Genomic DNA, 22420 nt, shown 5'->3' on the forward strand with positions numbered 1-22420 from the left:
GGCTGGATCGCTCTCCCTCCGCGGCGTAGTCGGAGGGAGTCCTCCGGTCCTCTAATATAATCCCCCCCCCCCCCCTGGTACCAAGCCCAGCGGAAAGCATTAAGCCGACACCGGCCGGCTTAGCGTCATCGTTTACCTCAGCGTTAGCGGTGAGCGCCTAGCCGCGCCCCTTTTTCCATGAGAGGGCAGCGGCGAGGTGACCGCATTCCAGCATGCGCCTGTGGAGGAGGAGGAGGAGGAGGAGAGAGGGAGAGAGGGAGGGAGTCTGCCTTACAGCTGCGCTGCCCATCAGAAGAGCGCTGGCTTAGGCCTGGTGTGAGCCTCCCGGTCGCGGGCGATGCCGTAGGGCGAGAGAGAGCTCACGCCGTCCCGAGACCCCGGTTTGACGCCAGCCGCTAGCACGAGCAGAGTGCTCACCATCTGCGCCGTGGGACACAGATTCCTACTTTGGGGCGGCTGTGGCTCAGGAGGTAGAGCGGGTCGTCCGACGGTCGGCGGTTCGAATCCCGCCTCCTCCTGTCCGCATGTCGAAGTGGTTTTGGGGCGAGACACTGAACCCCAAACTGCTCCCAATGAGCAGGATGGCACCTTGCATGGGAGCTGCCGCCATTGGTGTGTGAATGTGTGTGTGAATGAGAGGCCATTGTAAAGCGCTTCGGATAAAAATCAAACCTTACGCAGGTCTGGATAAAAAAAAACAACACTGAAAACTAAAGTACTCTACGCACTCTACTCTACGCACTCTACTCTACGCATGTATCAAATCCCTAAATTGACACAAATTATGTGGAATCCACTCCGTGTTGGTGTTTATATAGAAAGACCACTCCCGGGGTTTCCCAAGGGCGAAGGTCTCCTCGGAGTACCCTCGGCCCGCGTGGGGGGGCTGACAGTCACGGGAAAAACAGTCCGGATTGAAACAGCAGCTCCCAACAACCACATGGCCAGTTTCTATAGGGAAATGACCTCTGACCTCCCAGGACAGCATGAGATACAGGGTTGTTCTATAGAACAACCCCCCCCCCACCCCCCCCGGAGGGTCGGCGTTTGGCGAGCCCCACGGTCGCCATGGGGAGGGCGCGGCACTCGTGAAACAGAAGGATACGGAGACGAGAGCAGAGCGAGGAAGTTGACGGCAAGGGCGGCGCCGCACGCCAACAGCAATATCTGGAGCTCCGTTCCCCCGACGCTCCCCAAAGGAAATCACGGAGATGTGAGGGAGGACTATTTCACAACGCTGCCGCGTTATTATTATTATTTAAGACGTGTCATTAATTCTGCCTCCGGAGTTTGTGTCCCCGAAGACACCCGGTCGAAGGGGGAGTCGTCGACAAAGAGTACGAGGACGCATCGTAGCAGTTGATTAAAAAAAGAATGATTCAATTGTGCCAGTGATCCAGACACACACACACACACACACACGCACACACCATTAGCAAAACAAAACTATGTAAAATGTTCGTTGTTAAATGTATTGTGCTGCAGTCCTGTGAAAATGAATTTCCCCTTGAGGGACAATAAAGTCTAATCTAATCTAAAGCAGAGAGAAGGGGAGGTGTTCTGTTGAATGTCGGCAGTGAAACATCTGGAATGGGGATGTTGACGTTAGTAGGAGGGACAGCGCAGGGGACAGAGGTGGACCTGGTTGATATTAGTAGGAGGGACAGAGCAGGGGACAGAGGTGGACCTGGTTGATATTAGTAGGAGGGACAGCGCAGGGGACAGAGGTGGACCTGGTTGATATTAGTAGGAGGGACAGCGCAGGGGACAGAGGTGGACCTGGTTGATATTAGTAGGAGGGACAGCGCAGGGGACAGAGGTGGACCTGGTTGATATTAGTAGGAGGGACAGCGCAGGGGACAGAGGTGGACCTGGTTGATATTAGTAGGAGGGACAGCGCAGGGGACAGAGGTGGACCTGGTTGATATTAGTAGGAGGGACAGCGCAGGGGACAGAGGTGGACCTGGTTGATATTAGTAGGAGGGACAGCGCAGGGGACAGAGGTGGACCTGGTTGATATTAGTAGGAGGGACAGCGCAGGGGACAGAGGTTTGACTCGTTGCGGATGGTTGATATTAGGAGGGACAGAGGTTTGATGGTCGTTGATGGTAGGAGGGACAACGTAGGACAGTATTTGACTGGTGTGTATGAAGTTGAACCGTGGCAGATGGTCTTCTTCTTCTGTGGTAAACACACTATAAATAAAAGGGAAACAATGGCCATTCGCCTTATTCACCTGGCAGCCATATTGGTCAGTCTGGGGTGCGGATGCGGAAGTGCCCGGTGCCTTCAATGTTAAAAGTTCACTGTAAAAACACCACTTCAAGAACCGAAATAGTCAAAATAACAGGCTGAATACACTATCGGGGTTACAAACTCATCATTACCAGACTCTTGTAGATTGTTTTTCACTGCCGTTGTTTTCGCATTTGGAAATACATGGAGGTGAATGAGCCATAGTTAGCCGTCAGCTGCATTCACTCCAATGTATTTCCAAACGTGAAAACAACGGCAGTGAAAAACAATCGGAGTCTGGTAATGATGAGTTTGTAACCCCGATAGTGTATTCAGTCTGTTATTTTGACTATTTTGGTTCTTGAAGTGGTGTTTTTACAGTGAACTTTTAACATTGAAGGCACCGGGCACTTCCGCATCGGCACCCCTAATTACGTCAGACTGACCAATATAGCAGCTGAGGTGAATAAGGCGAATTGGATAACAAAAAATGGTAATATGGTGACACTTGCTTAATATAGCTACATTTTACTGAGGGGGCTTTTTGTCAGGAACCAATTAAGATTTCCTAATGTGCATGTGTGTGTGTGCATGTGTGTGTGTGTGCGTGCGTGTGCGCGCGTCAGAGTCTCTTCTCCCCTCAGTAGGCATGTTTTCCACTCTGATTAAGTAATATGCCTCTTTTGCTAACAACAACGATGGTTTAGGCTTGTCGTTATGGCGTTAAAACAACGATACTGACGTCCTCGTTGCATGGTACAGACCCGGCCGGGGCCCAGCTCCAGCAGATAGCCAGAGCCCAGCAGATAGCCAGGGCCCAGCTCCAGCAGATAGCCTTGGCCCAGCTCCAGCAGATAGCCAGAGCCCAGCTAACCAGCAGATAGCCTGGGCCCAGCTCCAGCAGATAGCCTGGGCCCAGCTCCAGCAGATAGCCAGGGCCCAGCTCCAGCAGATAGCCTAGGCCCAGCTCCAGCAGATAGCCAGGGAGCAGCTCCAGCAGATAGCCCCGGCCCAGCGTGCCATGGTGGGCCTCTACGGGGCATTGTCAGGGCAGATAGAGAGAGGTCGTGAGAGCACGGAGAGGTTGGAGCAACAGTCTGGGGCAGCAGCCCAACAGCACTGGCGACACACAGGGTTGTGATTCACGTCTTGAACTGACTCAGCAAAATACTTGTTTACTTCAGATCCCAATAGAAAGGCCTCAAATGTAGCGTTCTGTGTGTGTGTGTGTGTGTGTGTGTGTGGTGTGCCTGTGTCCCGTTTTTGTGGGTGTTGAACCAAGGTTGTCAGAAGACCCTATTAAGTCCAAAACACAACTGTGTCGTGCCAGAACGATTTGCAGTTGCGATTGTCAGGTGTTTCAAACATAATGCACCTAATTGGTGTGAAAATGACCAGGATTTCCCCTGTCGCCTGAAAAAGCTGTGATTCTGACTGATGAAGAGTGGCATTCTAATAAGGGTCCTAATCAGACATTAGAAGGTGATTAGAGAGTCCCTGATTGGTCCTTTCTGTCACTTTCAGGGGTGTTTCCTGTTGCATTGTGGGTCGCAGAGAAGCTGCCCCCAGCTGCACATTCTCACATGATCGCCATGACTGCACACAGAGGAGGTTTGTGTATGTGTTTCTGTGTGTGTGTGTGTGTGTGTGTGTGTGTGTGAGAGAGAGAGAGAGAGAGAGAGAGAGAGAGAGAAGGAGAGAGAGAGAGAGAGAGAGAGAGAGAGAGGGAGAGAGACAGAGAGGGAGAGAGAGAGGGAGAGAGGGAGAGAGAGAGAGTGCCTGAGTGTAGGTCTGTGTATGTCCGTATGGGGGAAGGGGGGTTGCTTAACATCCCAGTCATGACAGGAAGGGCCAGCGTCACAGCAGGGATTCTGTCACCGTCACCGTGACCCCCCCCCCCTACACACACACACCTTAGGACACAGTCCCGATTGCGGCAGCCCGGCCGTGACAACTCACAGTGACGCCGCAAGCCCCCCCCCCCCCCCCCCCCCTCGGCCTGTGACTGGCGCTGAGACCGCCCGCTCTGCGCTGACGTCGTGGCGGATGTTTTGGCTGAATGTAGGTCAGCCGTTCGCTGCCTCTCTTCTCCTTCCTGCTCGTGCGCCCGCTCGTCCGTCGGGGGGGCGTGGGATGGGGGGTTCCAGCGATGCCTCCTCTTGCCCCCTGCGTGCCCCCCTGAGTTATACCCCTCACCCAGTGCCCCCGAAAACGCGGAGCAGAGACAGAAGGCGGCGGCGTGAGGACCTCTCTGAGCCTCGGGCTGAAAGAAAGGGATTATGGGAAGCGTGTATACATGTGGACCTGAAAAACAGAATGGCCAGCGTGGTCACCGGTCACACACTGTAGATTCAGTGGTTGGTGGTGGTGGTGGTGGGGGTGGGGGGGGGGGGCGGGTGCAGGCAATGTGAAGTGGATGACGTGGATGACTCATCCGAAGGTGTCATAATGGAAGGGATGAGTCCGTCAGGGCACTAATACCCCGAGCCGGGGGTAGTGGAGCAGATGCTGTATTGTTTTATGGCCGGGCTTTTGACCTACATTCGCACAACTAGCCGTGTTCCCCTATAGGGGTGCAGCTGCATACATACAGGACAATAACAAGGCGTTTGGTTTTCTCTGAGGTGGCGTTCGCCTGCTACAGCGCAGGACGTGTTCCGGTGTGCTATAACGCAGTCTAGGACGTGCATTTCTAACGCAGGTTTATGATAGCGCGCCGTCGAATGGCGTAATAATGAGTGGAAGATCAGCACACCGGCCGAGGAGACGTCGGGACTGGCCATGTAGAAAAACACTTTCCCTACAATGTGGAGAAATGTATAGATGGATATGACTTTCCTATTAAAGACCACAAAGCACTTTCACAGGCGCCCGCGGAGAGAGAGTGAATGATGGAGAGAGTGAACAAAAGATAATGAGAGGGAGAGAGAGAGGGGGAGAGAGAGGGAGGGAGAGAGGGAGAGAGAGAGAGAGAGAGAGAGAGAGAGATAGAGAGAGATGGAGAGAGAGAGAGGGAGAGAGAGAGAGAGAGAGAGAGAGAGAGAGAGAGAGAGAGAGAGAGAGAGAGAGAGAGAGAGAGAGAGAGAGAGAGAGAGTTCTGTCTACAGCAGAGCTGCAGTCCACCAAGTCAGGGCCGTTAAATATTTAACTCAATGTGTCTGGATTAAAAAGCTTTTTTTTCTTTTTTTAAAAGGTCGGGCGCCGGAAAAAACGAACGCCGGCAGCCGCCGCCGAATCTTAATTAGAACTCAAACCTCGTTGACGAAAGAGACAGGCTTGAACAAACAGAAAGCGCCCATGGTGTCTCTTCTCTCTCTCTCTCTAGAAAAGATGAAATAATTATAAGAAAGAGGGCAGACTGGGGCGATGAGCAGGGCAGGGACAGTCTAGTCCAGAGGGATGATAGGTTAGTGGAGATGTGGTGTGGGTCTGTGCCCTCTGAAAAGGCCAACTCCCTAGACAGCGTGGCATCAACTCACTCTGTGGATTACTGACTTAGCAAAGGCCAAACACTAATATTGTTTTTATATCCCGTTTTTTAACCCCGTTGTTACCTTTATATCCATCAACATGCGTGTTAAATGTAAGAGTCACATTCTACTGGTTCAAACGCCACGCTAGCTGCAGTATAATCGCCACAGAGTTGAATTATGTACTTTTGTGAGTGGACGCTTCAAACTTAAACATGGATTATTCTAACACTGTCGTATAACTCGGAAGCTTAATGAGTGACATTTGAAAACGCCCTAACTCTGACCCGTACGATTTCGATGCGTCATCATAGTCGTATGTGTTATGAATTTCTATCAAGGCCCATGATGTGCACTCTCTATTTTAAAGAGCTAATGTGCATGGAAATGCATTAAGGCATATTGAGGCTAGATGGTTCCTTCTGCTGAAATGGCTGTAATCAAACTTATAAACCCCCAATGCTTTAGCAATTCTGTGCGGAAAAAATAATTTTCCGATTTCCCTCGATATATTGTATAATGCAAATGCCGTAGACATCTGTTCAATTTTCACACGGAATGGCGCTAATGACCCCTAAAAGCACTATCCAGCTCTCTGCAGTGTGAATGTACATATGTCCCACCCTGCTCTCTGTAGTGTGTACTGTATGTACATATCACCCATCCTGGCTCTCGTAGCGTGTGACCCACTAGCCTGGGGGCTAATCCTCTCATCTCTCATTGACAGCACAAAACATCCTGTATTTACACAACTACCTCCCGTGCCCAAGTAGACCCCCCCCCCCCTTCTCTCTCTCTCTCACTCACACACACACACACACACACACACACACACACACACACACACACACACACACACACACACACACACACACACACACACACACACACACACACACACACACACACACACACACGCACACACACACTGTTTTGACTGAGAGATAAACCTGGAGCCAGGATGAACAGCATAGTATACTAATATCCCAGCGGCAGTGCGTTCGAGTTATCAGGGCAGGAAGCCTCCATTGGTTGGAGTGTGATGTCGTGATAGAGAAATTGATTGAGAGAAGAAGGAATTTCTGGCTTTCCTAATCACATCTCTACACAGCTCTAGAGACGGTATAACATCATAACATCACTTGTGGCGGACAGTGTGAAACGCTACGTGAAGCACGCATGGTCACGATGACAGCATTAATCATAGCAACTGGGCTAAGAGCTAAACACAGTTAAACGCTCATTCATTCCATGTTGACTCAGAGAGTTACCTTCAAATGTGAGAGACAACCAACCATAAGAACCCATGGAACCCAAGACAATATTCACAAGCTGCCGCCAACAATGCTTCTCTTTGAACCCCCCGACGCTCGTCTTGTTCGGAACATCCTACAATGACATTATTGTGTCAAGGCGGGTCATCTGATGCTCTTGATAAGCAACATGACTCGACTCGATAGCGTTGCGGACGTGTCTAAAATGGCGAGAGATAGGCCTCCTTAATGGTAAAGTGAGAATTTGGACAGTACAACATGAGCAGTTACATTAGCCTACATTACAGTCATTTAGCGGTTTACAGGATCCAATGCGATTTGCAATAATTGCATTTAACCCCATGTTTGTCCACCCTGCTCCCTACTGTACCAAGGAGGATTCTGGGAGGGAGGATGTCTACAGAACATCCATCCGCATGACCCAGTTAGCTGGCCTTATATAATCATTGAAACATTCAGCGCATACACTTAACACATTTTTATACACACACACACACACGCACGCACACACACACACAAACATCCCAGCGGAGTGAAACAGGCCAAGCATTAACCCCAGATGTTGGCTAGAAGGGTTCCCCTGACTCAGTGAGTCCAAAGCAGTGGTATTCAGCACAGGGTGCTCCATCAGTCAGTAGAACGACCGACGTGAACCTTTCTGATGAAGGGTTCGAACCGCCTGTGACGTTCTAAAGGATGTTCTACTGTTAACGACGTCACGCACTCAAGTGCCAGTAGGGTTTACCTGGGTGTGAATGAAACCCCTTCAAGAGACAACAAAAAGACTCATTCTTCATCTACGACGTCCAACATTATCGCAACTGTCCACCTCAAGTTTCCCCATCTGTTGCACAAGACCTGTTTCTGCACGACTAGGCCCAAGAGGACAGGAGTTTATACACACAGTGCTAAACATCTAAAGAGTGCATTTTTCACAGGCGAGAGCGGAGAAGGATCTAGGTTGACCTGTTGATCAACAGGTTCAAACATATCGCTTTACTGAACACAATACAGCTGGTCTCTCTGGGTGGTTAACTACCACCAATGTGTTGCTACAGTAACGCACCAGGATGTGTGATACTGTGAATGTTTTTTTTATTTTATTGTTTTTTTTTTATGTCCTTCTAACTAACTAACAGTAATTTTCTTAACATTTGCAAACCTTTTTTATTTTATTTTTACACTGGCATTGATTCCATGCCTTATGTTCACCGTGACCACACTGAGGCAAAGATGCACAAATGCAAACGAGACTAATTCAGTAATGAAAAATACCGCACAGTGTGACGATTAAGTCCCACAGTCGTTCGCAGAGGAGGATGAGGAACGCTAGTCGTTCCAAACCACCTCAGACCCTCAACACCTGGCCGTTTCAGAAGCTTAGACCCTCAACACCTGGCCGTTTCAGAAGCTTAGACCCTCAACACCTGGCCGTTTCAGAAGCTTAGACCCTCAACACCTGCCCGTTTCAGAAGCAAGTCGCTACATGCAATTAAAATTATTTTAAGTTTCCTTCCAAAGTTTAATTTCCATAATATGGAAATTAAACTATGGAAGGAAAAATGAATAAATGTTAAGATGCCATCTGGTACTAGAACTGTAAACCTCCAACGGCCGGCAAAGCAGCTTGGCACGTCACCAAACTCCAAACCGTCAGGTCAGACATTTGTAACATATAATTTGGAGAAGCAATAAGGTTTACTCAATAAGAGAGGCAAAGGTTTTTCAAGGTTTTAGAACCGGCTATGCAGCTTTGTGTCTTGCCTCAGTTAGAACAGAGCTGCCAAACAAAATAAGCAAAGAGTCCCAATACAGTTTGGAGACCAGTTCTAAAGGCTTAGTCTCACGATGCCAGACTTTGGAGATCTCCTCCTCCAAAAGTCTGGAGACATCTCCATCGAAAGTTACCACTGGAACAGCGCCTAAAACCGATGCTACCAATCAGAGCAACTGCCTAAATCTCCAATTAGGTGAAGGACCCTCCTTAACGAAAATGATTTCCTCCAAACAAACTGGAGAACCAAAACCAAACATTCACCGCCCCATTAGGAAGGACTGCCCTAAAGACGTTGATTGGTTCTGCAATGCATTTTATTTATTTATTTTATCTCTCTAATGGGTTCCATCCACTTTCAGCAACGAAACCTGGACGAATGTCTTCAGTCTCTAGTTGAGCGCAGCCATTAGAGACTTGACTCGTTAGTCGACTAAAGGCTGAAGCTTTTTGGGCAGATGCTGCCACTGGGACAGCCTTCCAAACATTATTTCAACACGTTCCGAGAGTTTTAGCACATTCGTAACGGAACATTAACGACGCCGATCCCGCTGTGTACACACGGCAATAATTAAATGACAGCATTCAGGGTCTTATGCTCCACTACTTGAGTTTCCTGAGTAAATACATACTGTCATCAATGAAGGGCTTTGCCGGCGAAGTGACAGTGTCTCGCTACATCTGTCGGGAGTGTGCTCTCCTAATGGGAAACTGAGCAGCATGTACGCTCTGTGTACACCACCTAATCTGACGGCGAGCTTTTCCTGGCAGCCGCCCGCCTCGACGCCCTGCGACGTTTATCAGCGATGGAAGTGCGAGACAAAACAAGACGTTTACACTGCCCTTTTCCTGTAAGGCGCCATTAACAGTTACAGCTCTCTCTTATCCGCGCCCCCCTCTGTTCTAATCTCAAAAGTGGTGTGAAGCGGTTTAGACATCTAGTCTTCAAGGATGAGGGCAATTTTAGACCGATTCTGCGGATAAGGCAAAGAGATAGGAGGTTTAATTCTGTTTATTCCATCTGGAAAGAGACAGATGGAATTCATCATTACACTTGAACTTGAATTTACCTCGACAGCTTGCCTGTCCCTTCTATTGTAAACCACATAGTGTGTGAACTTTTAGAAAATGTGTCCTCCCTGTTGAGCCCTTGAGTGCTGTTTGCCAGCAGTGTTGTCTTAATGTGATGAGGGATGATTAGACTGTAGTGTTTGTGTGGTTCTAAACTGGGCCTTCGTGATACATTACCTAATCATTATACACAGAATTATATACGGAAATGTGGGCTACAGAATGTCAAAGACAATAAACAACATTCCTACAAATAATGGAATGCAGTTCACCTACACGGATGATGAGAGCTAGGGATGAGAGCTGTGTAACTGCTGGGTTGTACTTTATCAAAGACATCCGAGCTACGATAATAATACGGTTCCTCTTGGCTCAATTGGCGCTTTCACCATTTCTTTCCGTGCTGCTCTTGGAACAGCCAATTATCACAGAACGAAATTGTGCACAAAACAGACACAACGGATCTGAGGGAAAGAGAAGCGCATAATAGGAGTCGATCTCTGTCTTCCCAGGTAACAGAGAGCTGCTCAGTCGATGAAGAATGTGTTCAACACAAGAAAACTAAAAATGTCTCACAGAGTCTCTATTGACATTATGATGTCAACAGAAGAGTAAGGCGAGTCTATCTGAGAGACAAAAGAAAAAATGGAATCCAAGGAAGGTTTTATTGACCTTTATTGATACAGGCTGGTCTTGAGAGCAGTCGTTCTGTGCTGGTGGACTCGTCAATCCAAGGGACCACATCAATCTATGGGCGACCAGTGCCTCGTTCCTTTGCTGTGAATCTAATAAAGCTGTGAACAGCACAGCCCTGCCACTGTCTAGAAAGACAGGAGCTCTAGGCTTGTCTGCACTGAGCCACTGCAATTGCTCCCCTCTTGTTGAAATTGTGTCACAGTCCAACATAAACGTCATGTTTTGTTCTCCTGGGTCGCAGACACAGCGGGGCTGAGATGTGATTATGAACTGAGCTTCAGCGGAGAGCAGGGAGGTGACGGAAACAAACCTGGAGAGGGAAATACCGGTCATCAGCCAATCAGGGGTAGAGAGGCGGGGGCGACGAGGTCATCAGCCAATCAGGGGTAGAGAGGCGGGGCGACGAGGTCATCGCTGGCACTGGAAACTAAACTCACCTCTAACTGTGATAACAAACACATTAGGATAAGAGAGACGTGGTGGTACAGAAGACGACGGCATGCAGGGCAGATATCTGTCATCTCTCCGTTTGGAGAGTCAGGATGAGGCCACGGCTGCGTTCTTGAAAAAACGAAACGAAAAAATGCGCTTCCATGTTGGTTTCATTTATCTTCACCGCAGGGGGGGGGGGGGTCAAGATTCTCTCACCCCCAGAGATCCCACTTTAAATTACAGAACTCGCAACACGACGGCTTCAAAGTGCAGACGAGTCGAGGAAAGAAAGGAATGAAAAACAAGAACCAGAAAAAAAAGAGAGAGAATTTGGGCCAAGGAACGCCTGTCTGAGTGGCATAATGATGCAATCCACCAGAAACAAGCCGTGGGCTTCAGCCCCCCTTCTACCCGGTCCAGGAATGACATCACCCCCTGGAGGAGCCTGTGGCAGTAGTTAAGCGACACTCACAAGCTGCTTTCCCAGGCCAGATGGGAGGCTCATGGCTTACTGGTGTGGCTTGGAGTGAACGTCCCCAACGAAAGGACCGGGATTATCTTGAACACCGGCCGGCTATCTGGATGGTTAGGCACGCGGCCGGGCACCACAGATTTCCTACAAGGCAGAACAACAAAGTGCTTCGTCACTGTGTGGGACTCGCACAGCGATGTGGGGAGGGACAGGGGAGGGCCAGAGCAGGGCCAGAGCAGGGCCAGATCAGGGCCAGATCAGGGCCAGATCAGGGCCAGAGCAGGGCCATAAGGACCTCAAGGCGTCATCGGAGGCTTATCAAGTAGATAGTAGAAATGCAAAGGGATCATTAGTGGTCGGATCAAGACACTGTGTTGATAGCGGAAACCACGGTAGCCAATAGGCTGTAAGCAACTTGGCATTCTTCCATGATCTCCATGTTGATATAGCCCAGATATTATTTAATGCAAAAAATGGACAGCCTAATATACGTATCCGAAACATACCCGGAACATTCTCCTTACCACTTAAAGCCTCCACATGAGGGTGGCAAGAACAGCTGAAATATGACACCCGTCAGAACAAACAAATAGTCAGAAAGCCAGTGTAGTAAAGAAAATATTCTTGGGCTTCAACTCGGCTAAACACTTCAACCAATAGATGATATAACATAAAGCAGACACACAATTACCACTGGGGAGCAGTCGTAAATTTGGCCTTAAAGTTTATGGCTCAGCCTTCCTTGTTCCTGCTTATTTCAGCCAATTTGCAGCGGGCGGCCATTCACATCAGAAGAGCCAGCTCATCGTAAAACTCCCGTTTAAAATCTGACATTGATGGGACTGACAGCGGGCATGACAAATTAAAACGCTGATTAGATCTACAAATACTTAATGACAGATGGGACAAATTAAAATGCTGATTAGATCTGCATATGCATAATGACAGATGGGACAGCCATGGCAAATCACTGCTTCAACCAATTCTGGCTGACCCTTCCAATTTCCCAGAAAACCCCACAAAATTATCTGAAAAAAAGACAAAATGATGAAAGGTCTGATTTCTGGACTAAAAAACATGTTCACTGGACAATTTCCACTGAGCGTTTCCATCCGAGGCTTGGGCTTCAAAAGCAGGGTCCAATCAGAATACAGCGTAGCAAAATGGGTGGCGGCTGTGGCTCAGTGGTAGAGCGAGTCGTCCAACGATTGTAGGGTCGGCGGTTCGAATCCCGGATTCCACATGTCGAAGTGTCCTTGGGAAAGACACTGAACCCCAAATTGCTCCCAATGAGCAGGCTGGCACCTTGCATGGCAGCTACCGCCATTGGTGTGTGAATGTGTGTGTGAATGGGTGAATTGTAAAGTGCTATATAAGTGCAGTCCTTTTACCATTGACAAAAACGGAGGAGGAATCTAAATACACACAGGCAGATATGAAATACCTGCATACCTGGGCCACAGAGAAACGAGGACACCTCACACTGACAGGACAAAGGCGCCGGAAGAGTCCGCACATCTGCAACCAGACGACATACTTCACATGCCAGCTCGCTTGAGGCGACCGCATTAATATTCATCTTCCCTCTGTCAGCGCAGAGCACAAACAATCCAGGGGCTGAAATGTCAGCGGGCGAAGTGTGCGTTTGTTTTGTCCTTTTGTCAGAGCGCTGCAAATCTGAGAGGCGGTCAAGCGGAGGTTTGTGGATTTAACCGCGCTGGACTGTCTCAACGGATCGGCATCTTGGATCAGCAGAGCCACAGGTTCCATGCGGGGGTTTAGGAAGAGGTTTAGCGTAGGTTTTGCTTCGTTCCTCGACAGCTCAGTCGAGACTGAGGCGATTAGGGAGGAGACCCCTCTCAAGAGGCCAGAGAAGGTCCTGCTGCTTTACTGGTGATGACTCCGCTGGTCTCAATCCCAACACTTCACCATCAGTTAGCATTGGAATAGTGCAATGAACAGTGAAATGACTTTTCTCTGACGTACCACGGATAAACAGCAGAACCTGATTCAGGACGCACAGCCCAGTTTGAACACGCTGCACACTTGCTGCGAAATAATATCTGAGACTGCCAGCGGGTTTTGGCTGTAGACCTCTCATCAGGGTAAAAGCCTCCGAAGGGCCCAATGAGCAAAACATTCGTAGCCTGACATCACAGTGAACGGAGATGAAGTTGGCAGCTTTAACAAGGAGCATGACTGTGTGGAAAATGTGGCGTGTTTGTTAAGATTCAGTAATACACTGGTATGTCAACTCATACCCATCACCAAGGGAGGAATACCTCTACATGCCAGCTGCCCTCTGTGCCACCCCTCCGGTAGGCCACGCCCACCACGCCTCTCTCTCCACTTCTCATCGCCGCCACCAAGGAGGAAGTAGTCAAATATCATCACTATGGCAACGGCTAGTCCAAAGGTAGGAGCAGCGGCAGGGGGTGTGAGGGTCGGGACTCGAGTGACAACGACCAAAGACTAAAATCATGGACTCAAGACGGGTCTACGGTGTTGAGAGAGGTTAAACACACGCCAGCAAACAAGTCCCAGGCACAACAAGGCGGTGGTTTGACTATAGGCTGCCGGTTTAAGCGTTTCCCTGACCGCTCCTACTGGCCTTCGATTTGGACCTTGAGCATAATCATAATTCAGCCTCTATGAAGAACATTGACATGCTCACTATTTATATCTCTGAGTCACAGGCTAACCAGAGACAATCAGCTGGCATTCACTGTCATCGCCAAAGACAGGTGCGTGTGTGTGTGCGTGCATGTGTGTGCGAGAGAGGGGTGTGTGTGTGAACTGGCACGTCACATCTACAGTATATGTGCAATTAGTGCAACGTGATACAAAGTGAACGGAGGAATGTTTTCTGAGGCCGGCAGGGACGGGGAGAGGCGGACCTCACCTGTCACAATCACCGTCCAAAGGTCAGCCTCACCTCGTCCGCTTCTACACAGAAACATGGCGGCCGCCGCCGGCCGGCTGCGCGGCGTCGCCGTAACCCACCCCGCCCACCGGCCTGGAAGCAGGTGATTATTATGACGGCACTCTGACTCGACCCGGGCCGGGCTTAGTCGGTCGGAGCAAAGGCCAGACCTACACGAGACTCAGCTCAGCGTAGTCAACAGCTCAGCTGGGCCGTTGTTGTCGTTAATGTGCAAATTCCGCCGCCACAGTATTTGTTTTTCTATAAGACAACGAGTAGGCTCAAGACGACTGCTTTAAAAACGTTAGACGTTGTCAACTGACTGATGCATGTTGCCTACTATCAATCAATCAAAGCTTTATTTGTATAGCGCATTTCATACAGAGGCAACACAATGCGCTTTACAGAGAACAAGGGAGGTGGGCATAGGTCCCACCCCTACATATTCCAGAGGGAAGCAATAAAAAAACACTATCACCCAGGGGCCAGAAAAGTGAGCTGTAAAAATTATTCCCTGACCCCTCTCTCAACAGTATCATAATTGTGAGTTTCAACATTTCACAAACTTGAGTGCATGTTGCCTAGAAATCATATTCCCAGATTTATTGCATGATAACAGTAGGATACACCCCTCTACAAGAGCATAGCCTAGAGGCAGTCCGTCTATTCAGAACAGATACTGGCGTGTGTTCGAACACTGTCCACTATAAGAGTTAAAACACATGACTGTCCTTGACTCCTGTGTGCAGAACAACATAATAAATCAACATTCAATAGGCTATTTCAAACAGAAGAGACAGATCTGCAATTAACAGTAGAACAGTATGCCAAGGCATTTCTTTCTGGAGAAAGAATTCCTTGAGCTCCGGCTTTAAAACAACAGATGGCAGCCGAGGTCTTGCAGAGGCATCCTATCAGGCCCAGATGTGACCAAGGAGATGAAGTAATGAGCTCCAGAGACACAGAGTTGCCCTGTCCATGAGCCAAAACTGCTCGGAACATATCTGAGCTCCGTTCAAGATTTGGACATGGGGCTCGGTTTCCTTATCATCCGATATCCACACTGGAGCAACACAGCCTTATCAGCAGTAGCCTGCTGCCAATTCGACAACCCGTTTAAACAAAAGCCAGGGTTACCCACATAGGCCTACCTACTCCTACTATAAAATAGATTATCAACAGTACGTATCAAATATAACTATTATGAGGATTCTAGGAGCCCCTAGTGTTTTGTTTTGTCAATTTATGAGGATTCCAGGAGCCCCTAGTGTTTTGTTCTGTCAATTTGAAGCCAACAACTGGATAACCGAAGGTAGGTCGGGGGGACGTCTGGGGGACGTCTGGGGACTGACTGACTTGATGGTAACGGTCACCTAACAATCACATTACTGCAGGACACCTGTTGGCGAGCTGCCGTTAAAACCCACGTCATGAGTGGATCTGTGGCACAATGCAGTGAGGCTCAATGCACACTTGCACTTATACATAACGTTTTATCACCTAGAACCCAAGGCATGAGAACACGATCTGTGCTGCCCTATGGAAACGGTGTTTTTAAGATAAAGGAGAGAACATTATGAAAATAGGTCAGTCTGAAATGTGCATAACTGGCGATGCTCTGCATTAGAATTCGTTTTAAGATCTTTTTAAGATGACTTCCATTGCATACCAGCATGCTTTCCGAAAGACTTCATCCCATTACGGTGTTATTCCGACATATCTAAAATGTCTCCATTGGCAAGATGCTGAAAGCTGCATCTGACAGCAGTCTGGGAAGCACAAAAGGCAGTACTGTAGCTATCTATGCGCAGTTAGCCTCCACTCTTTTGCCATAAATGGCTGAACATTACAAAGCACAATCTCCACATTCTCAAGCCCCGTGTCAAAGAAGAAAAACAGCTCAATAGTTGAAACATGACACTCCTACACTAAACTACTTATGAGTGTACATGGAAGAGGTTATAGGCCACAATGTAACACATTGTACCAGTCAGTCCAGTTTTCCCCTTTTCCAGACTTCTAGATCTTTGTCTAAACTTGAAATGAAATACGTTCTGTTCTGCGTTCAAAGACAAAAATGAGGTATGGGGAGTGTGCATATGACGGTAGAATACTAAATTGGAAACATAATATCCAGCAACAATCCCAAATAAGTCAATATTAGTACATTTTGAACTATGGTAGATTTAATTGGCTATCGCTATAGGATACTCTTTGTTTCAAGGTCATGTGGGCTAATGAAATATTGTTTCCATGGCTTTAACCCGAATTGTTTACCATGGTGCAAGAGGGATACAAAAAGTAGCAAGAGTATGCAGTTATGTTTCCAGAAATGATTCAACATTTATATTTGCGACAGGACTCGCTGCTCAGTAGTTTCATCCCATGCACAAACTCCCATCCGTTTTCTTTGCATCAAATAGATCGACTTGTTAACAAACAGTTCACGGTAAAATAGCAATATTTACCTTCTGATAACTCCAGTTCCAGCTCAGCAAGTCTGGCTCTCACCTCCAGAGGAAGCGGTAATGTATCACGGTCCGCCATTCTGCTTTAAAATTACTTCGCTTCTCCTCTCCTTCTCCTCACAAAAAGCCCAGTCAGTCTTTCAACAATGTCCTTTCACCGCAGAGCGAAGATGCATGGGGCAAAAGAGAAGCGACTTGGAAGAAATGCGGCAAGTGGTCAGCAAATTCCCCTATTCAAGTCCCGCCATGGTCGTCCCACTGTGAGAAATGTACTAGTGGTGATCCCAGCCCGTCTGTGCGGCTGGCTGGAGGATACTCAAACGTTGCCTCCGTTTCTGTGCAGTTCCATTCACGTGATCCCAGACACAGTCCGTTCCCACTGAGGCCTGAGGAGGGCGCCAAACACCCGCTCAGCAACTTTTAAGATGCTCTCTGAAGCCACAGTGCACGGCCCCAAGCGGCACAACGTGTTGTTCTAAGGAGAAATGTAAGCACTGATTAATACACCTCCTTTGTAGAAATAACGATTGCACCGACTGTCCAAATGATCCTTACCTCATTCATATGCACGATTCATGCAACAAAATGTTTGATTGAATAGGATTCTTTTTTATTTTTATTTTTTTTTATTGATTAATTATTATCATAATAATAAGTTGTGGATAATGTATCAATGTGACTGACATTAGCGTTCTTCATAAATAATACTAATTTAATTATAGGCTCATTATATTTATTATAATAATAATTACTATTATTATTGGTATTATTCCTTTCTTTCTTTCTTTTTTATAGAGATAAGACACCACAACATGCAACAAATAAGACATGCTTATGAATAAATCATGTCTTATGAAAATTAGATGAATAATTCAAGTAATTTAGCAAGCAGCAACAAGTACAGTTTGTCTAGAGAGTATGTGAGCCGACTGTACATCCACACTTGCAGTTTTAGTATGAAGTACCTAGTCCCATGGTGATATATGTAACCTAGATAATATCACTGGCTGAAATGATAGCTGTGGGCATCCAAAAACAAACACAGTAGGCCTGGTTTCTGAATCACCCTCTGCCCAGCCAATTGTCTCAAGCAGCTACTTCAAAACACGTCTAGGATATTATCCAGATAAATCCAAGTTAGCATCATTACCATTGGTGTGGAGGTCCAGGCATTCTGGAGATCATTTGTCTTGGGCTTGTATGAGCATAATGACTCCTGCTACAGAGTCAGCCTGCGAGAAGGTGACCATACTATCTATCAGAAGCATGGCCCCGTTTCAACACTGTCTGCATCCTCCCTTTCCCCCTTCCTTGAGTCCTTCCTAAATTAACATGGTTTGATAGGAGAAACCCTGAAATAGCATGATTGGGTAAGAGACAATCCCGTATCAACATGATTGGGTAAGAGAAACCCTGAATTAGATAGGAGAAACCCTGAATTAACATGATTGGACAGGAGAAACCCTGAATTAACATGATTGGATAGGGGAAAACCTGTGCTCCTCAAGACTGCAGTTGTTTCTAAGGAAGGGACGTTGGGAGAAAGGATGCATTTTCAAACGGGGCCCTGCAGCAGAGACAAAGAAAGCGGAGCAGGCGTTCATTTTGGGGCCGTTTAGGTTGTTAGCATTCACAAGAGCACGGTCATGTAACCTCGTCCATTCTCTGCCGGCCTGAATGTCTCTGGTGCCGTCAGCGGTGCTGGGGGCCTTGGGGGCCGGAGAATGCCATCAGGAACTGATGCATTGGAAAAGCCACAGGCATAGGCTATCTCTAATGAGGGGCCACAATGCGCAACACTTTCAACTCGACATATCCCGAGGTTCACTCGCACATCTGCAGAGAATTCCAATGCTATGCAACGGAATAAAATCCCCCCCAAATTCCACTGTGCCAGAGGTGAGACCCAACGAGAGACCAGAACAGAGAGGGTGGAGGGTATGTAGAGGTGGAACACGGCTCCTTAGATATTTGGGGAGGGGGGGGAGCACTTCCGCAACGGATTCTGGTAGCCTGTAGTGTTCAAAAAATGCAAGCCCACCTCAGTGGCTGTCTCTGAACAAGCCCACCTCAGCGGCTGTCTCTGAACAGCTGTGCGTTAATGGAAAACAGATCGAGAATGCACAAGGAACATGGTGTGAGGTAGCCTAAGGAGCGGGAAATGTTTTTGAGGGGTATCAGGGGAAGTCTTTATAAAAAAATACGTTGGTTTTTCGTGCCAACCGAATGGCCTAAAAACGGCATATTTGGCATTTGTTTATGTCAGTATGGAACTGTGTGGTGGGCTGGGAAGACACGATCCCAAAGATGTCTTTGTGAAAACACTGCCACCTTGTGGCCATTTCGGATCACAACAGCCATGGACATGCCATGGCCCCGTTTGAATACTATTAAAATGCAACCTCCCCCAACACACACTTTTATCACAGGAACCCAAACCCTCAATTCCATTTTATGATCCTCATCAGTGTTCCCAAGACATAACTACTGTATATTATATTTCATAAAGCCCAGTGGACAACAAAAAGACATGTACACGTAGCTTCTCAACAGTGCCTAAATCTTTATTTTTCAGTAAGCTACATTTTTTTCCTCCAAATTAGACAGTTTACATCATGACACAAGAGTAACTTAAATTATCAATAGTTGACATGTACGCTTGATTCCAGTCTTAAATGGAAGAGTAAATAAGACAAAAAAATCAAAAGCCCTCTGGAAGCCATTTTAACAACCGTCAGATAACCGCCATTAGGTTTGTCTCTCCAGAAGTCATCGATTGTCCACTGCCGTTAGCGTAACTTTGTAAAGAGTGAAAATGAGTTAATTTGACCACAGTGAGTTTGACAGTGAGACAGCGCTATGTCTCGCTTCCAGTCAGTAGGTGCAGATTCCAGTCAGTTGGTGCACGTTTAACACGCATTGTTGCTCGGACGAAAAAGGGTCAATTTACGACAAGCTGCGACCGTTGCAAAAATAACATGGCACTGTCGGACATTGTGACACAAAGCAGGAGCCAGCAGGGGCCGGGAGAGAGACAGCCTGGGATGATATGACGCTCAGTGTACAGCAACACAAGAACTGCCCCCAACATTACAACAGGGCTTTTTTTAGTGCGCGCAAAACCAGAGGAGTTAAAAACATGAGTCGGTCTTTCTTGAGCAGTGTCATTTGGACAGGAGAGAAAAAAAATGAAAAGAAAAGAATGCAATGCAAAATTCTTTTGTCATTATAATCATGCTTGCTGCAAATCTGCCCAATCAACCTTAGTTTACTTCAATCATAGTAGCTTTGCATGTGTTTTTACTTTACTGACCGCTGACCGACCACACACACACACATACACACGCGCACACACACACACACACAAGCTTGAGAGCACATCCATAGATACCCAATCTGCAATGACATCAGCATATGTGTTTGGGCCTAGAACTTGTATACACACAAGTTCTAGGCAGACATGCCTCAAGTCAGCCATGTGATTAGCTGGAGCCAGATGCAGGTCTGAAGTCAGTGGCATCAGGGTTAATCCCAGTTATGATACATATAGTCATTGTCCAGCCTCTAATCGGTAACAAATCAATTACGAAAATATAATGGCAAATGTTCAACTATGTAGAAGTCAAACTGCCATGTTGAACAAAAATAATGATTATAAATGGCACAGTTAATGGTTTCTTTACCACATTAAATGCAGTCCACATGTGATCAAATGAAACAGAAACAGCTTGTTATACAGTTATGTGCCTGAAAACTCCTCTCTTTCTGAAATAAGTGTAAAAATATCTACACTATATGATTTGAGTCTAAACACTGGTAAGTCTACGGTTTGTACATTAATTAGTTCTGGGAGCTACAAAAGCTGATGCACATATTCATGAAAAACAAAATCTCAAATGAAAACGACAGCAAAATACCAACAAAAAATATCAACAAGGTTTATATTTAAAAAAACAAACACACTGTGTCAAATGATGAATGGTTGTAGCCTATGCCAGACCTATGCCAGACCCTTGACATGAAAGATTGAGATGCATCTGTGCTTAAAATGTGCTTTTACTGTGATCCATTTTGAAATTGTGGGCATCACACCTCAGATTGCTTAAGCACAGCATGTCAGAGTGGGTTTTTCGTGGTGAACCGTCACTTCAGAATGTGTGTTTGTGCCACAGGCTCTCCCTTCTCTCCTTGTGCACAGCAGGGGGGGGGGGGGACGACGACAGAGACACAGCTGCACACCAGGTGTACACAACACAAGAAGAATGGAATGGAGCGTGACATTAAAAACGTTACAATCAGACTACCTGCCCACATCTCAACGTGAGGCAGACTCCATTTCTGCACACCGGAACAAAAACAAAGAAAAAAAGTCAAAAGAAACATTTCAAACCACAACATCTAGTTTTATCCTACATCCAGCTCAATAGCGACATTAATATTTAAACAAGATCAATATATTTTTTATATCATTTTAAGGTACCTCTTATATTTTTCTGGTTATTTACAATTGTACAAGCAAAGCACACACTTCAAAGTGCACATATTTAATACAGTATTGACTATTTTGCATTTACAAGATTCATATTTTCCCCAAAACAAACTGAAAATAGGAACTAGAAACAAAGAACAAGGACAATCAAATTAGATTTTCATACATTTTACAACAAAAATGCTGCTAGATTTGTACTTTCTTAAGACCAAGTAAGACTTGTGACGTTTGGTATGACTAAATATTTCCATGTGTCACCCTTAGTAACATTTTGGGGTTTGAAAAGAAATAAACTCTAGGCTGTCTCATATAAAAGTTAAGGCAAAGTCATTTTTCAAGTTTAAATAAAATTCAAGTTTTCAAACACTGGATGGAAATCATACATTTGTATATATAATCGCGTATATACTTTTCTCTTCTTCGAAAGAAACATTTTAACAATATCTCTCATGGAATAAACAGCATTGGTTTATAAATAAGCAGATATGGTGCATCATGTTTTGTATGCCATTTTGAGGAGAAAAAAAAACCAAAACGCAATTTTAAGCCTGCCCATCCAAGTGTGTCTCAGTCCTTCAGAATCAACAACCGAACTGAACTCACTCCCAGAATGTTTCTTGAACCCATAAACAAGCGTCCTGATCCAACAAGCAGCAATGACTAGCAGTACAGGACGTTCTAAAGCAAGTCATCCCCTCCGCAGGTGGGGCCCAGGGTGCTCCTTGTTGCAGGAAGACGTCTAGGATGCACATCCACACAGTAGGGACTCTTCTTCTGACATGTATGCAGAGTACAGTGGTCAATATAGTATCTATGGTTATGTGGAGAGCCAGATCAAATCTACACAGAGCATGCTGAAGAGAGAGAAGCCCACAGTGAAGGAAGAAATCAAAGCCCTATGATAAACCGGGATGGCCTCATCTGTCCGAGCTGAACATTTTCACGGCCGAGGTGTTCAGTATCGCGGCGTTGGAGCAGGTGTGGGGGGGGGTGGGGGACTGCTCAAAGGTGCCGTTTTCTCTCCATCACTTCTGCCGTGGCTAAAGCTCAACCTTCCTTCCAAATAGTGCCGTCTCATCGTTTGCCTTTAAACCTTACATGGGCAATGGATGCTTT

At 46.9% G+C, this 22420-nt stretch overlaps 1 protein-coding gene across 4 annotated transcripts in view; it reads right to left on the reverse strand.

The window, feature by feature from the left end:
* The window catches only part of LOC311325340 (disco-interacting protein 2 homolog C), a gene marked incomplete at both ends in the record, with an annotated part of 144873 nt that extends 127979 nt beyond the window's left edge, over nt 1–16894 (reverse strand). For all 4 annotated transcript variants that reach the window (XM_084458021.1, XM_084458022.1, XM_084458019.1 and 1 more), the window contains one exon: nt 16816–16894. In XM_084458021.1, coding sequence (XP_084314147.1) covers nt 16816–16894 — 79 coding nt within the window. The remainder of the gene's footprint in view (nt 1–16815) is intronic.
* Between the last annotated feature and the right edge of the window lie 5526 nt (nt 16895–22420).

The sequence above is a fragment of the Borostomias antarcticus genome, assembly GCF_949987555.1.
Source record: "Borostomias antarcticus genome assembly, chromosome: 24".
Classification (NCBI taxonomy): Eukaryota; Metazoa; Chordata; class Actinopteri; order Stomiiformes; family Stomiidae; genus Borostomias; species Borostomias antarcticus.